The 17,356-nt window shown below is 44.1% G+C and overlaps 1 protein-coding gene across 1 annotated transcript in view; it reads right to left on the bottom strand.

Moving 5' to 3' along the window:
* Window positions 1-12,854, bottom strand: part of Usp38 (ubiquitin specific peptidase 38) — a 30,522-nt gene extending 17,668 nt beyond the window's left edge. Inside the window, exons 1-4 of the mRNA XM_032887487.1 lie at window positions 12,041-12,854; window positions 10,493-10,628; window positions 4,229-4,358; window positions 1,536-1,637 (exon numbers count right to left, since the gene is read on the bottom strand). Of these exons, the coding sequence (XP_032743378.1) occupies window positions 1,536-1,637; window positions 4,229-4,358; window positions 10,493-10,628; window positions 12,041-12,722 (1,050 nt within the window). The 5' untranslated portion in view covers window positions 12,723-12,854. The remainder of the gene's footprint in view (window positions 1-1,535; window positions 1,638-4,228; window positions 4,359-10,492; window positions 10,629-12,040) is intronic.
* Window positions 12,855-17,356: the final 4,502 nt, after the last annotated feature.

Here is a 17,356-nt window from a genome sequence, read left to right as displayed (position 1 = left end):
CTTTTTCCTCCCAGGTCACTGCTCACACCTACCTACCCCACGCCTACCTACCCCGCACAGAACCCTGTGGAGTTAGTTGGAGTCATGGCTAACTTAGCCACCACATGTGAGCTTCATGACTGGATCTCCAGGCTGTTTTCAGTTGAGTTTTGCAGAGAATTCACACAGTATTAGGTCTTGATTTTCAGACTTTACTTAATTAGATCAAAAATTTCAAATTTCAAACCTGGCTATTTCTTAAATAGTGATTTAAAACTGCTTTAATCCAATAGGCAAGATTTTAGTTAAGCATTTCAACTTTGTTACTTCAACTTCCTTTTTCAGAAGGAGATAGAAAACCAGTACAAAAGGTAAGGAAGTATCTTTCTTCTAACAAACTGTAAGAGGAGTGAGGTCTCAGTAGAGCCTGTGTGATTTTCCACCAGGGTAAGGAATGGCAACAGTGTGCAAGGTGATATGTAGTAATTCCCCTTCCACAGCTTTTGAAAAGACGCCTTTACTCAAATGTCCTGTACATGGTGATGTCAGAAGACAAGGACAAATGTTTCTTCTTCTGGAGCATTTTGTTTGTAAATTAGCTAAAAACAGAGTAATCTGATAATAAAGAATTTTCTGGTTTCACCATCAATGAGAGCAATGACTACAGAAATCACTCATCCAAAATATGAAATGAAGTGACTCACTGGCAAGGTTTCCTTGAAATAAAGTCTATGAATTCCCCAAGGATGAGGCACTGGGCAGCCCATGTGAGCCCACAGTGCGGGTGCTGAGGCCGCCTTGCTAGCACAGCACGACCAAGAGAAACTGTCATGGTGCATTAGTGTCCCTCAGGGGAGGGCTGCTGCTGAATTTATTCCCGTAAAACATACTCAGACCCTGGAGAATGCAGATAACCCCGTGATAGTTTCCTCAAACAGACAGATTCCCAATAACGTTCTGTCATTTCTCACATGTGGTAACCAACAACTGCAGTCAAATAGGAGCCAGCAAGCAGCTGGCTTTATATGGTTGGTAGAACTGTGACCATCATTAAAGATGGGGTTGGAAGGGGTTGGGGATTTAGCTCAGTGGTAGAGCGCTTGCCTAGCAAGCGGAAGGCCCTGGGTTCGGTCCCCAGCTACAAAAAAAAAAAAAAAAAAAAAAAAAAAAGAAAGATGGGGTTGGAGGGCTGAGAAAGAGGAGAAAGCCCTACATCCAGGGCTAACTTGTTTCTGTGCTTTCCTGAGCCATCACCTGTAGCTTCTGCCACCTTGACCCCGTATTGCTGCTGTGTAAAGGCACTCTGTGGTGACAGCTCCCTCGACAGCAGTTACTTCCAGTTGCTGGCAATGGTTGTGAGTGGGGCAGTTTTGGTGAAGTATAAATTTTCTCAAAATATAGTGTTTGTCAGGATATTCTACAAACTCAATTTGTTAAGAGTTTATGAGGTTACACGATGTATTATAGCTAACGTACAGTCTTTTCATTAGACATCCAATGTGAGCTACATTAGGAGAACAGGTATTTCCAGTTCAGAGAGCTTGCACTGTACTTACCACATGGAATGCCTCTGGAGAATGCTGAAAACTAAGCAGCATATGAGAGAGGACTGCAAGAGCACCAGGTCTCACAAGAGGAAACCAAAGTCGATTAAAAACCTGCGAAAGGAGACACCATCCTCAGAGTTCACAGCTAAGTATTTATGAGCCCTTCCCTACAGCTGACAGCTCTTTACATATGTCAGTGTCCCTCTTTCTTGAAAGCCCTATCATAGCACATTATTAGAAGAAAAGGAAGTAACAATAGGATTGAAATGAAAGAGAATTTAGTGCTCTAAACAATTCTCAAAATTCCCACAGTAAGTGAGGACACGCAAACAAGGTTATGGCCACCTGGGTCACTATTTGTTCTGTTCGCTCAGTCAGTATTCACTGAACAGTTACTCTAGGTCATATACGGTTCACCACTAAGAGGACATGTACAAGATAACAAGAAGAAATAAACAGCAATGCATGCTGAAAATACAAGGTAGAGCACAGTGACCAGCAAACACTGGGTAGCAAAGGATTCTACCATTTTAAAGAGGGTGTTAAAATAACCCAGAAAAGTGTGATGGCTGAGTGTAAACTGAAGGGACATCAGCTCCATACAGAGTTAGGACAAGAGCATTTATGAACAGACAGACAGTATTGCAAAGGCCCCAGGCCATCTAGACTGGGGCAGCAGACAACTAAGGGCAATGTCACTGAGGTGAGGGCTGAAGGTGAGAGCATCTGGAGAGAGGATGACAGAACACAGCCACAGGAGCTCTTGTGCACACATACAAGGGACCAAAGACAAGGGGCAAGGACGCTGCTGAGTCAATGTGACAAGTGATGATGACTCTACACCAACAACGGGGAGGTGACGGGTTAAAGTGGTAGTAGGACTCTGGGCACTTAAAGTTAGTAAAATGTACAGGACAGTGATTGAGAGACAGGAAAAAGAGAAGAGTTGCTCCAAAGACTAGAGCTTAAGTGAGTGGAAGCTATTTAAGATAGTTATTTATCAAGAGGGGGAGGACCAGGTTTGGGAGTAAAATGTGAATGATATGAATTTAATATTTTCGAGTATTGGCTACTCACTTCCTGAGTTAGTCAGAACATGCATCTTTGAAATGTATTTTAGCTTTCTTTTCCTGTAATAACTTTTTATGGAAAAAAACCCCACAAAATTCAAAATACCTCCACTAGCCCCTCCCCCACCAAAGAAAAGAAGAAAAGCAAAAGACAAAGATCTGAGTTTAGATAAATATGTGATATAATGAATGAATAAATATGTGATGGTTTGAATCAAAATGTCCCCATAGCCATATTTGAATGTGTAGCCACTGGGGAGTGGAGCTATTTGAGGGTTAGAAGGATTAGGAGTGTGTCACTGGGGATAGGCTTTGAGGCTTCCATGCCAGGCCCAGGTTCTGTCAGTCGGTTGGTCAGTTGGTCGGCCTGCATGCCTGCCTGCCTGCAAATCAGGATGTAAAGCTCTCAACTACTGCTCCAGAGCTATGCCTGCCTATTTCCAGCTTGAAGATCATGGGCCAACCCTCAGAAATTGTAAGCCTGACCCAATTAAACACTTTCTTTTATAAGAGCTTTTCTCAGTCACTGTCTTAGGGTTTCACTGTTGTGAAGAGATACCATGATGAAGGCACCTCTTATAAAAGAAAACATTTAATTGGGATTGGTTTATAATGGCAGGAAGTAAGGCAGAGACTAGGCAGATATGATGCTGGAGCTAAGAGTTCTACATCTCAATCTGCAGGCAGAAGGGGACTGTGTCTGGGCAGAGCATGAGCATAGGAGACTCAAAGCCCCCTCCCCTCCGGCACACACTTCCTCCAACAAGGCCACACTCCTTGGGCCAAGCATACAAACATGTGAGTATATGGGGGCCACACCTATTCAAATCACCACAGTCATGGTACCTCTTCACAGCAATACAATAGTAACTAAGACAAAATTAATACGTAATTCAAGGGTAACGAACTAAAATATAAATCCATTATGCCTTAAGATGGACACCTTATTTAAATCCATGCAGCACCTATGGTTACTGGATGGTATAGAACACTTGCCACAGTGAGTATGGATTAAAAAGTAAGTGGACTAAAGATAAGTTAGAACAGAGCCTGAGATATCAGTAAAAGATAAGAGCAAAGAGGGTCTAATGTCCTGGGAATAAGTAAAGATAGTGTTTTAATGAAAGAGTGACTTAGCCAAGGATGTAGGTTAGGGGTGAAGCTTGCCTAACCTTGGGCTGGATTCCTAAGCACTGGGGAAAAACCAAACCCCCCCAAAAAAGTGCTGATCAATTGTGTCCTGGGTTAGCTACACAGAAACCAGAGTCTCAAGGCAGGTAGAGTGCAGTGCTAGAGGTCTGATAATTTGCATGGGGAGCCCACGGGAGCCAAGCGTGGTGCTAAATACCTATAACCTTTCTATTTGTGAGGCTAAGGCAGGAGGATTGTGAGTTTGAGGTCAGTCTGGGCTCCATAGTGAGACTGTCTCTAAAAACCAGAAGACTGAAACAAGCATCATCATAACCAACAACCAAGAAACAACAAACGTAAACCGTTTGAAAGCTGCAAACTAGTTTCAATTGACTACCTGCTTCACTGCCTTTTGCCCCCAAACCTATTTAAAACAAAATGTAAACTAGGAACACACTCAGAATTCTACGCACCCCAATGGGCTGGCCCACTTCTACTCACCAGTTCTATTTTCAGCAAAGTAACATCTATCAAAATAGTAAACTTCTGAACAGCTGCCAGTCCCTTCAGGAGAGCAATTACCCATGTATCCACATGCTGAGCCAATGGCCAGGACAGCCAGTCAATCATTCTGAAACAAACAAAACACATTTATCAGTATTTAACATTAGTTAGGAGTTATTGTAGCAAGAGTCACAGTAAGTAAACATTCAGTTTGTGACTCAGTATTTACTGAGCTTATAGTAAAAAGTAATGTACAGAAATGAATGCCAGAGTAGCCTGTTTGAAGTATGTTCTGGTCTTCTAAGCTGAGTTTCCTTACTTAATTTATTCCCATATCACTGTAATAAATGATCACTTCATAAGTGTCAAATTTCAAATGGATGTTTGATATAGGGATATCAAAAACTTGTTCAACAGGAAATATTATAAGGAATTCATCTGATGTATGAGTATCAACCAAGATTTTGCTTTTTGGTAAGCAATGCAATGAAAGACACCATTGAAGAGGTACACTGAATCCTGAAGCAGGTATCTACACATCTTTCGAATCCTATACACAACGACGACAGAAGAAAATCTCCAATCTTTACACACACCGCCCATGCAAATATTCTAGACCTGTTCTCCATTACTGCATATTTCCTTCTTAAATATCAAGCCACTTAATGGAATAAGACGAAGTCGCCTGGGTTCTGGTGGAGCTGCTTTCTAAAGCTAGATAAGCAGCACACTGAGACCAGCACAACTCTTTGGAAGGTGGCCAGACTGCATGTTTATGAAACCCGATGAAGCAATCTATTTAGATGGACTAGATACTAATAAAAGAGTAAGAGAAAATTCTCAGGTTTCTGAAGGTTTAAAAATCTCAATTCATGATTTATTAGTTGGGAGAATCTAACATTGGAAATACTCATCATGACTGTAACCCTCCATCAAATATTAACACAAGGAGAAATTTGCATCCTAAAAAGTTTATTTATTATTAATGTGTGGGCGTGCGTGTGCGTGTGTGTGCCTTTACACATACAATGAGGCCCAAGTGTGGGATCTGAGGATGAGCTTAGGCTGCCAGCCTTGTGGAGAATGTACATTTATCCTGTGAGCCAGCGAACCAGGCCAGCAGTAACCCTGTGATTGTAAAGACTGTCAAATATAAACACTGAGAACACAAACCTGTGACCAAGGGGATACCACCACAACACCAGCACTGCATGACCATCTACCTGAGACTGGAGTGCGGTCTTTGTCAGCCTTTCTTTCTCTTCTGGCTTTCAAGACAGGGTCCCAGGCTAGCCTTAAACTTGTGGCAATCTTCTGTTTTTTGCTTTTAAGATCTAAATGTTTTTAAAAGTATGAAGTAAGGATCCCAAGTACAATACACACTAACTGTTGTTATCTGGGTGCCCTCCATTCTCTACACAAAATTTCTTTTTTTTTTTTTTTTCTGGTTTCTCACAATAATAATGGTTACAAGTCATTGAAGCAGTTGTTATTAGCTATCTATCAACTATCACAGCGCTGCTTTTCAGAAAACTCTGTAGGCATTATACAGAGAATACGGAAGAACTTTCAGTTCTGAAGAGAGATTCACATTATACAGAGAATACAGAAGAATTTTCACTTCTGAAGAGAGATTCACATTATACAGAGAATACGGAAGAACCTGCAGTTCTGAAGAGAGATTCACATTGGGAGCAGGTACTGAGTTGAGCTGGTAGAGTGCTTTTTGGTTGGCCATGAACAGAGCCTTGGGCTGGATCATCAACACTTTGAAAGTCAGACATCCCTACAATTCCAGCACTTGAGAAGAGGATCAGAAAGTAAAGGTCATCCTCAACTACTGTCAAGTTGGGGGGTGGGCAGTCTGTGATACAAGAGATGCTGACTCAAAAGGTAAAAGCAAGCTTAGTGTGGTGTCACATGCCCCTTCAGCACTTGGGGGTCAGAGGCAGGCAGATCTCAGAAAGAGAGGTCAGAAAAGGATATATAACAAGACTGACAAGACTGTCTCCCCAAAAAAAAAGGGGCAAAATAAAGCCGACAGGAGTATGCTGTACTCTCATGCTGGGAACATGCCTTAGAGGTAGAATGCTTGCTTCATGTGTGCCCTGGGTTTGATCCACAGCACTGCAATCCCCTCCCCCCAAATGTATACTCCAGCATGTGTGTGACATGGTAAGATTTTAAAAAAAAAAGTAACTGGCCACCCGTAAGGGAAAGACAGGTACACTGTAGTCATGACAATGTAGAATACAATACCATGGAGGTCTGAGGACTTTCCAAGGTAGGAGCAGGGCATGGTGGCTCACTTGTAATCTTAGTACTTACAAGACCAAGGCAGGAAGACTGCCATAAGTTTGAGGATAGCCTGAACCAGAGAGTGAGTTCTAAGCTAGCCTGGGCCAGACTAGAGTCTCCTCCCCCAATTAAAAGATCTGAGATATTATTAAATTAAAAATACTAGTGAGTTAAGAAATCCCAGCAATTTATTTTTGTTGAAATGGAAATGTGCACATGAAAATGAGGTAGTGTGGGCACTTCTGCTTGGCTCTGTGGACTCACTGCCAGAGCAGTTCAAGTGTACACAGGGCCAGAACGTTCCTCTCACTTTAAAGAGAGGACCGAATGGCAGGAGAGTAAAGTCCACTGCAATGGCTCCTGACCACTGACAATCGTCTTACTTGCCTTTCCTGCCTTGTCCTCCCCAAGCTTCTCACTTTCTAAGTCTCCATTCTACCTTATCCCAGAAATCAGACAGTGCTAAAGCCTGCGTCTTCCTTATATACTCATGTGCTGAAGTCTACTTCTACAGAGAAAGGAGGTGGCTGGGAGATACCATGCCATGACCAAGTCCCCTTTGACTGGAATTAGTACTCTGATGCTAACTAAGGTATGAAGGGTGAGTGTCCCCGCACTTCCACCATTCCAAACATGAGGAAAGTTTATGGTGTCTTGAGCTCAGATATTCAGCCATCAGGACTGTAAGAAATGTACGTACGTCTGCTTATAAATTACCCAGTCTTTGGTTTTTTTGTTTTGTTTTCTACAGCAGCCCAGACAGAAGTCATTCATGAGACAAATATCTGAGTGTTTCCTCTGTAGCTGGTAAGTAAGGTCTTAGGTACTGAGAGCCTTACAGACAGATGTACTTTGTGCTCAAGGACTAGAAGGAGAAGTCAGTGAGGACAGCTGTGGACTATGGATGACTCACCAAGCTGTGTTTCTGAGTTCACTATGCTCTGGAAGTTATAATGCACTTTGGGATGCGTGGTAGTTTTGTTCCTTGGGTTTCTCTATCTTGTATGTTTAGCCTGTGTAAGCAGGTGAGGATTACCGTGGCTTCTGTGTCTCTCATGACAGTTACATGAACTTGGGCTCTCAGACAGTGCTGTGTGCACAGTGGCCGTACTCTGTAGTCCAGTCTCTCTTCCGGGAATTGTGTTCTCATCTAATGCTTTGGATCCCAGTGTTTCTAAGTAAGGCCATTTATCCCTACGGCTCACAGAAATACACACAGCTTTAAAACCATAACAGTAAAATAGGCAGGTAGCTGGGTGGTGGTAGCAACCTTTAATCCCAGCACTTGGGAGGGAGAGGCAGGCAGATCTCTGTGACTTTGAGGTCAGCCAGGACACCCAGGGTTACACAGAGAAACCCTATCTCAAAAAACCAAAAACAACTCCCGTCCCCCCAAAACAAACCAGGCAATATTCTGAAAAGCAACAAAATTGAGTTAACCATAAATTATGGAATATGATATAAAACCAACTTTGCTTCCTGAGGCAGCTTGAGGTCTTACCTGGCCCCTGTTTTAGAGATAGGACATTTTATACAGAAAATCTGACTTGAGGCTTCTTTTGAAAATTCTGAGGAAGCAAGACCAGATTCAAGTATCAGGAGACGCTGGGGCTGATGGCCACTTTCCTCTCTCAGAAGCTACCTATACAGTGCAGTCCACATCATTTCACTGACTCTTGGCCTGCTTCCTACTTGAATGTTATACCTGTTCTTGGAATATATCTACATTTGACTAACTAGACTAGTGTAATAGTACAGGTTCCATTTCACAAATGGTAGAGCCAGAAAAGTATTTTTTATTTATTTTTTTAAAGATTTAGCTATTATATATAAATATTATGAGCACTCTACCTGCATGTACATCTTGCACCTGTGTGCCAGAAGAGGGCATCAGGTTCCAATACAGACGGCTGTGAGCCACCATGTGGTTCCTGGGGATTGATTTCAGGATCCCTGGAAGAGCAGCTCTTAACCACTGAGACATCTCTACAGTATTCTTAAAGATAGAATTCAAAGGACTAGTGATATTAATCAAAGTAAGAGAGAGGATAGAGTTACTTGCTTCTAGATTTGTGATCTGAAAAATTAGAAGCACAAGTTACAGATTAATTTGCTCCATAAAGAAGCAGCTAGTGTAAGTTTGTGCTGTAGAAGGTGCACATGTGTCAGTGCACACGGCACTATCTGAGAGCCCAGCATAGAGTACCTGAGTTCATGTAACTGTCAGAAGAGACACAGAAGCCACTGTGTCTCACCTGCTTAAACAGGCTAAATATACGAGACAGGGAAACCCAAGGAACAAAAACTAAGCAGCTAAGTAGAGAAAGTCCAAGCTCAATCTAAAAACAATGCTGTCACTGAACTCAGCAGCATAATGGATGGGTACTGTCATAAAGAAAATGGAGTAGGTTAAGACAAGACAGGTACTCCCTAACTTAAGACAGCACTGGAGATCTAATGTAAATGGAAAATACCACAAGGAATAAAACCTCTAATAGAACAACTTACCAAACACCCTAATTTAGCAACACATTCCACTTGAGAACCCTGGGCACTTACCCTGTTTGTGGGAGTGACTTGGAGCTCACTAAGTGGCTCACCGAATCTACCCAGCATTTGAGAAAGTCCCGTGCTCTATATGGTGGCCCAGGAAAAGCAGAACTTAGAGGTCAAAGCATGGCTTTTACGGAATGCTTGTTTTGGAAGCATCAGAAAGTTGAGAAATCAGACACTGAGCCACCCAACACCAGACACTGGGCTGCTCTGTCCCTCTAATACAGAAGCCATAGCACTGCTTCCTTTTTTACTTCAGTGCTGTGGGCACCTCAACGAACCCTTACTTAGCCATCTTACTAACAACTGCAAACTACCTATTCACAGCCTACAACCCTTCTCGTCTCCAACAAACACTCATCATTTAACATACTAAATCATTCACTGTATGTTCTAAAAGAAAACCTAAATCCAAACAGAACCAATGTGATTATATAGCAGTATGGCAAGAAAGCCAGGCCTGCTTACCTAGGGCACCCATTCCCACACATTTTAGCATCCTAAATATCAGGGTAAAGGCTGGAACCGTGCAGTGCTATTGCATTACTGTTGGTCTCTGACCAGAAAGCAGCTATTTTTATCAATTTGCTCAGGAAAATTTGAGTGGTCTGACACTCTTGTTAAGCACCCAGTAAGTCACTTTGAATGAACGACTGAATATATGCATAAAAGTGCTGCAAAGGGCAAATCAGTTTCTATTCAGACATGGAGAGTAAGGCTGCAGACCATCGAGGACTCAAAGAAAAGCATGTTATCAGAGACAGCTGACAACCAGACTGGCAGCAGCCCCCACCAGCAACAGTAGATGCCCAGTGACAGCGTGCTATTACTTTCAAAATGTTAAAATAGCTAGAATAAGGGAGAGAAACCAGATTCCATGAGGCAAAGGTAAGGGCTGGAGAGATGGCTCAGCAGATAAGAACCACTTGTCCTTGCAGGGACCCAGGTTTGATTTCCAGCACACTCAGTGGTTCATAAGCATTCACAACTCTAGCTGCAGGAGCTAACCTCTGATGCCAAGGATGCACACAGTTCACACACATATTCAACACACACAACAAACAAGCAAACGAACAAACAAATCCGAGGAGACAAGGGCAGAGGTATCGCCTATGGAGTGCAGTTGAAAGAGAAAACTCCTACCTAGCTAAGAGAAACCAAACCAAACCCAGAGCCATACAGGGTAACCACCACCACCCACACGGAAGTAGGCTACAGGAAACAGTAAGGACCAGAGCATCGAGAAAAACAAGCCAACCACACAACTTCAGATGCGACTATACAAAGGTAAATCATTCTAACTAATCTGGAGAAACTACAGATGTACTTTTGGATTTTAGTTTTAGAAATTTCTCAAAAGTTTTTCACTATCCAAAAACCAGACCACCTGCTGGTATGAAGGACCGGTACCTGCAGAGAGCTTGGGTCATGCTTGCGTCCTTCACGTTTGGGTCGGTGGTCAGGCTCCTGATGAGGACCGTGATCATCTGCAGAGGAATATGCTGCACCAGGCTTGCCAAGGCCACCGAGGGCTCAAAGGACGCATCTAGTTGTTAGTTAAAGAGACAAATATGGCATGGAGGTTCAAAGTGATGTACTAGTTCAGGGAGAAACCACACACACACACACACACACACACACACACACACACACGTTATGTCATACATCATGGGTAGACGCTAAATTGAGTTAAACCATAGAAATGAGAGGCTGAGAGGAAAACAGCAATACCCACTCAGTCCACAGCCACATCACTAAGAAGAACACTATTGTTTTTTCAATAAGCTAATTTGTTGTTAATAGTACATTTTTGGGTTTTGATAATGCTTTGGAAAGCAGTAATCGGGGATGGGGGTGAGAAAGAACCAACCAGACAAATCTTCTAATTTCCATGTCAGAGGCTCATATTGTCGTTGCACTACTGTGATAGTAGAAATTAAGGTGAGGGGGGCTGGCTTTGCTTATATAAAACGTAAGGCATCCAGATGGTCTGCTTCAGTACGACAGTGAAAGACCTGAGGAAATCTCCAAAAGCTATGACGACTACAAGTACAATTACAGGAAGGGGAAGCTAATGCACCTGGTATTTATTAAACACATTATTAGACTATGTGAGCTTTTAAAGCTCAACCCTCATTTCTGGCTAAGGTAAAACAAGGGCAGCTCCACAAAGTTCAGTCTGAACCTGGTTGTGAACCTATTGTTTCACAACTGACATATTTTAAAGCACCTTCAAGAACAGATACGGACAAAACTCTAGGCGAGAGGTTTTCTAAGTAGAATCCTTTGCCCTTTCCCTAGTTTTTGAGGATGAAGTTCATGATAAAGGCAAGGCAGACTTCTACCTAAGCTGTTACACTTGTCTTCACCCTCCCTGGATCTCCTGCCTTCTGTGGAGTGAAATGATATTTTAAAACCACTACATGGTAAACTGGGACAATCTTATAATAGATTGTGCGCAATTCATGAATTTTTAAAAAATGAGAACCCTGGAAAACAGGAAAAAACAAAACAAAAACAACCCTTCAATAAGATGATAGGTTATACATAGGAACAATAACGCCCCGAGGCGAGCATCATAGATGACCATTAGTCAGTAATGACTAGAAGCTTCTCATCCTGGCTGTCTGCCTATAAGAATTCCAAAACTGGAACAGAGGTGGTGTAATTAAATGACTTGTTCAGTGACAAAGGTCTTTGGACTCAACATTTTGGCTCCAGCATACCATTCTGAACAAGGCAGTGAAGTGGAGTAAAATTTTGGATGAGAATTATTTAGATTTGCTCTCCATCAAGAATGTCTCTCACTGGAGGATTTACTTTAATACAATATGCCTGCTGACCTCTTTCAGCCCCCTCTCCCCGCCCCCATGAGAATGTTTCCGGGAAGTGCACTGTGTTTATGAGACACACATGTTGAATTTCCAAGACATACTTCCCTGAAATAATGACCCTTACCTGTGGAAGAGATGCTTGCAAAAACTTCTTGCAGAGAAGGTAGCAGCGTGGAGGGCTCAGCCTTCCAAATATTCTGTAGTAAGTTACTCACTTTTGTTACCTGGGAGACATACTCCCGGAGCTCCTTCTCCTGGGTGGACACACACTGGAAGTGACCTATCGTCCGAACCAGCTGTTGACAGAAGGTAATGGACAGTTTCCCTTTGGGGACGCACTGCACGAAATCCGTCAGGAGGTCGCTCAGCCTGGCACAGAACAGTGGCTCCGGCCTCTCGCAAACCATTCGCAAGACCTCCACCTGTAACAGGCTGAAGAGGTCCAGCACCGACGGGCAGCTCATAATCAGCTTCAGGCCGTTGTGAATGTAGTCCAGGATGGCTACGTCCTTCCTGTCCACTGAGTGGTAGCCCTGCTGAAGGAGGCCCAACACGAAAGTCTTGTTGAAGAAGGACTCGAACTCCGGCCGGTGGTACCGCGCGTAGGCCTCCAGCACCTGGTGGCCCACTTGTCGCTGGAAGGGGTCCTGGCCCTCCAGGATGAGGCGGGTCGTCAGGTCAAACATGGCCTCGCACTGCGCCTCGTCGAGCCAATTCTCCGCGGATTCCACCACCTTCCGCACAATCATCCGCTTGAGGGGCAGCGGGTGCGAGGAACTCACCAGACCCTCCAGAATCTTGTCCATCGTCGCCACTCTGCAAGGCCAGGCCCAGGGGATAAGGAGCTGGCGGCGGCAACCCGGGGGGACACCAAGGAGCCGCGGTGGGGGTGAACTTGAAGCCAAGCAGCAGCAGGTCTGGCCACCGCCACCGCTGCCTCAGCAGCCACATTTATCGAGTGGGAAGGCCCATCCGAGCTGGGACGGGAGCGGGCGATTCTGGGACGCCGAAAGGCTGTCAGTCCCCGCGGTCCGCCTAAGGAGCCGGAGGTCCGCACACGGCTGCCTCGCTGGGCCCGCGACCCCTCTCAGCATTCGGGCGCAGGGACCCTCCAGGCCTCCAGGATGAGCTGGAAGGTGAGGAGCGCCTTCGCGTCCGGGGGTTGTGAGGCGTCCAGACGTCCGCGGGTGGGCAGTAAAAAGCCGCCCTCGGTTGAGTCAGGAGGCGCTGTCAACCAGAGTACCTCGATCTGCCAAGGAGAGGAGCTGGAAGCGCCGAACACCCTTAACCCGGAAGCAGAAATACCGGCAAATAGGAAGTGAAGTTCCGAGGCACAGCAGATAGGTCCGCCCTCGCCCCGCCCACTTTATTCCGGTCCTTTCTCGTCTACATTCGACACATTTCCTGCGGGCCCCGCCCCTCCCCCTCTTCTCCATCTAGCTCCTCCCCCCGACAGGCCGCGGTCCCTTCCCTGGCGCGCAGGCGCAGAGGCACTGAGTGAGTCACGCGGCCACTCTCGCGTCACTGGCGAGGATGAGGAACGTCACTGGCGGACTTCCGGAGGAGCTGTTCTGGGAATCTGGAGGGCACGTCTGTACTCTGAGGGTCTGGTCACTCGCCGCACATGGATCCCGTCGGTGTTGCTCCTTAGAGACCCAGAGGTCGCTCAGCACGACAGAATGGAGAGACTATATTAAGCGACTGCCTGAGGAGAAACTCTTCTCACAGGGCAGCCCGAATAATGCATTTCACAGGGAGCTTTAAAAGGCAAAGAACACGGAAACACTATTTCCTACTTTGCTGTTGGCAGGGGGAATAAAGTAAGCAGGCAGCTTAATAGAAGCCCCAAACCTGCAGCTAGGTGAGGCATTCCCCCGAGTTTCTAGGACAGGGTTGGAGTACAGGACTTTTCACTTTCATCAGGGGATGATGGTGTTAGTTTGAGAGTAAGCTGAAGATGGCTCCTGCTGAGACAAAATGGAGGAGCCCTTTTACTCTGTCGTAGTCTGGATCACGTTCCTTATGAAGAAAATTCGAGGAAGTGCTATATTAATTGTTTAAAATCTTGTGTCTGAGAAAGTTCTGCAAACTCGGGAGCACTGCTTGAGGAAGTGAGAAAAGTATAAGAAAAAAAAACATAAAAAAAAATTTTTTAGAAGACATACTGCCTTAAGTGGCTGTGTTTTTCCTATGAGACGATTGCTAATGTAAGGAGTGCTGGTAGCTCATGCGTTTAGTGATGATTTGAAACAAGGTTGTGGTAAAAATAGTGAGCTTTTTTAGTCAGTGTTCAGTGTATAAGCCGTGCCTCAAGTAGGCCGGAGCGCAAACCTGAGACCGAAGGCATGTGTGTGTGCTTGTGTAAAAGAGAACTTTGAAAAGAAAACTTTTGAAGATACCATAAAGCTTGTATTAAAGATCTTTTAGAGCAGGGAAGGACAAATGGGGGTCATCACACGTGTACCCTTTCAAGTTAAGTCCCAAGGATTCAGATGGATTTTAAACTCCAGGTCTTTGTACGTGACCCAGTGTTAAAAGTACCTGACAAGGCCCGGACCTTGGTACCCTTAGTACTGAAACACAAACCTTAATCATAGACTATTATTTTGGAAAATGTTGCCTAATTATATTTTCCTTCAGTCTTGTTTAATATAGCTGTGAAGTCATTGTGAAACATTGCTAGTTATCATTGTATACCTTATAGGTGTCCAATAGGGGGAAAAAGGTTTTTCTTGCCACAGACATGATTACGTCAATATTTTTAACATACTCATTTTCACAATATTAAAAGTAGCAGTGGAGAGGAGATAGGAGCTGGGTGAAGAGAAATTGGAGACTGATTTGTAGGAAGAGAGTAAAGAGTTTGAATCTAGACCTTTCAGCCCCCTCCCCCCCAATCTCTTTTCAGGTAGGTAGAACATAAAGCTACAAGGAAGATTGGCTTGGCTATCCTGCTACATTTGAAAACAAATAACAGTAATATTTCCAGAAGAACCAGGATTGTGCTTATGTTGCTTTTGTCTTGGCTGCTCCCGGAAAGGCTTATTTGAATATACCATGACTTACTGATTCCTTCTGCCTTCCATCTTCCATCTCACCCGCCTTTGCCACTATATGCCTCACTGCATGAAGAACTTAAGTAGAGATCATCCACTTCTAGGCACATACCTCAAAGAGTTAGAAACAACTACATTAATGTTCACAGCATTGTTTTTTAAAATGGCCTAAAGGTGGAACAGATGAGTGGCTAAGTAAAATGTGATACAAGCATACAAAGGGACATTATTCAGCCTTAAAAGAATGAAGTTTTGATACCTGAATGAAATCTGAACACACTAACTCAAATGAAAGAAGCCACCCAGAAAACAATGAATACTGTGATTCCCTATTTGTGCAGTAACTAGAAAAGTTAATGGAAACAGTAAAATAGAGGTTGCAACAAGTGTAGGGAAGAGAGAAGGGGATTATTTAGAGGGTGTACAACTTCTGTTTGGGAAGATGAACAGTTCTGGAAAGGAACAGCAGTAAAGGTTGCATGCTAATATGAAAACAGTTTGCCACTGAGCTTAATACTTTAAAGTATGGCTGCAGATCAGTTGGCAGAGTGCTTTCTTGCCTAGCATATGTTGAGCCTTGTGCCTCAGTACTGGGTAAATTGAGTATGGTAGTGTGTGCCTATAACATCAATGTTCAGGAGGTAGAATCGCTGTGATGGTTTGTATATGCTAGGCCCAGGGAGTGGCACTATTAGAAGGTGTGGCCCTGTTGGAGTAGGTGTGTCACTGTGGGCATGGGCTTTAAGACCCTCATCCTAGCTACCTGGAAGTGAGTATTTTGCTAGCAACCTTCAGATAAACATGTAGAATGCTCAATTCCTGCACCATGCCTGCCTGAATGTGGCCAAGTTCCCGCCTTGATGATAGTGGACTGAACCTCTGGAACTGTAAGCCAGTCCCAATTAAATGTTGTCCTTTTAAGAGTTGTCTTGGTCATGGTGTCTGTTCACAGCAGTAAAACCCTGAGATAGAAGTTGGTACCAGGTACTGGGGTACTGCTGTGATAGGCCTGACCATGCTTTTGTTTAGAAGAATGTGGATTTTGGGACTTTGGATTTGGAAAGCAGTAGAATGCTTTAAGTGGGGCTTAGTGGGCCATCCTAGTAGGAATATGGAAGACTTTGTTGCTGAGAATAATTTGAATTGTGTGGACCTAGCCCAAGAGGTTTCAGTGAAGAATTTCAATATATGGCCTAGGAACTATTTTTGTAGTATTTTGGTGATGAACATGGCTATTTTTGTCCTTGTCTGAAGAGTCTGCCTGAGGCTAAGGTGAGGAGACTGAGATTAATTGCATTGACAAAGGAGGTCTCAAAGATGCCCAGCATCGACTTTGGCCTCTGGTTAAGTCTCATGAAAAGCATTTTGAACAAGTGTAGCAAGCTTAAAAAGGAAGAAAATAAAATATGTGGTTTGAATATTAAAGGGGCACCAGGAAGTGAAATGGAGCTGAATCCTGTGTTCTTGGAGATAGCAGATTAAGGAATGGAACGTTGGGGCAAGATCCTACCCAGTTAAATCTAGATCCATGGTGGTACACAACTTTAATTAATTAAAGGCACCTTTAATCCCTGGAGATAAAGCCGAGCAGATCAAGGCCAGCCTGGGACAAAGCAGGTTCTAGGTGAAGAAGAGCTTAAATCCAGGCATAGTGGTACACACCTTTAGTCCCAGCATTACAGGAGACAGAGCCGTGCAGATCTCTGAGTTCAAGGTCAAGCTACAGAACAAGTTCCAGGAAACCCAAGATTAGGCAGAGAGGGGGTTCGAAAACAGAAAACTGGTAATAGAATAAGGGGCTGGGGGATGTTCCAGCTCCAGCAAGCAGCAGAACTTGGTAGTCAATTAGTCCCTCAGGGTAAATGTCTAGATGACAACCCTGAATGGCTATTACAAGCAGTTTTTATACTTTTTAGGGGCACAGGTTACCTCAGCAAGGTTATAGATTAAAATTATTACATATGGTTTAAACTTTTAAGCATATTGATCTCTAAATCTATTGAGTAGCAAGCATCAGTTGGTACATTCTGAAAATTTTCTACTCAAGAATGTTCCTATGGGTGGAGAATGGAACTTGGTCTAGCCTCCACCCAAGGCGGGAAGCTGGAGCCTGGCCTAGCCTTGCCCCGAGGTGGTTGGGTGGGTGTAAGGCTGGTGGAGGCCCCTAGGGTCCTTCAGCAGAAGCTGAGAAATGAGTGGTGATTAAGAAGAGCCCAGCATCAGTGAAGTGAAATCTTCTGGAAAGTATTTTCTGAAAGCACAAAGAAGCTGTGTTCCAAAGATAGCCAAGGTTGTACCTTGAGCTGCAGCCATACTTGGTAATGTGTAAGAGTCACCCAGGTGGTACTGGTTTTGAAGGCAATGAAGGGGTCATGAAGTTCAGC

The sequence above is a fragment of the Rattus rattus genome, chromosome 17, assembly GCF_011064425.1.
Source record: "Rattus rattus isolate New Zealand chromosome 17, Rrattus_CSIRO_v1, whole genome shotgun sequence".
Classification (NCBI taxonomy): domain Eukaryota; kingdom Metazoa; phylum Chordata; class Mammalia; order Rodentia; family Muridae; genus Rattus; species Rattus rattus.
This window is presented reverse-complemented; position numbering and strand designations above follow the sequence as displayed.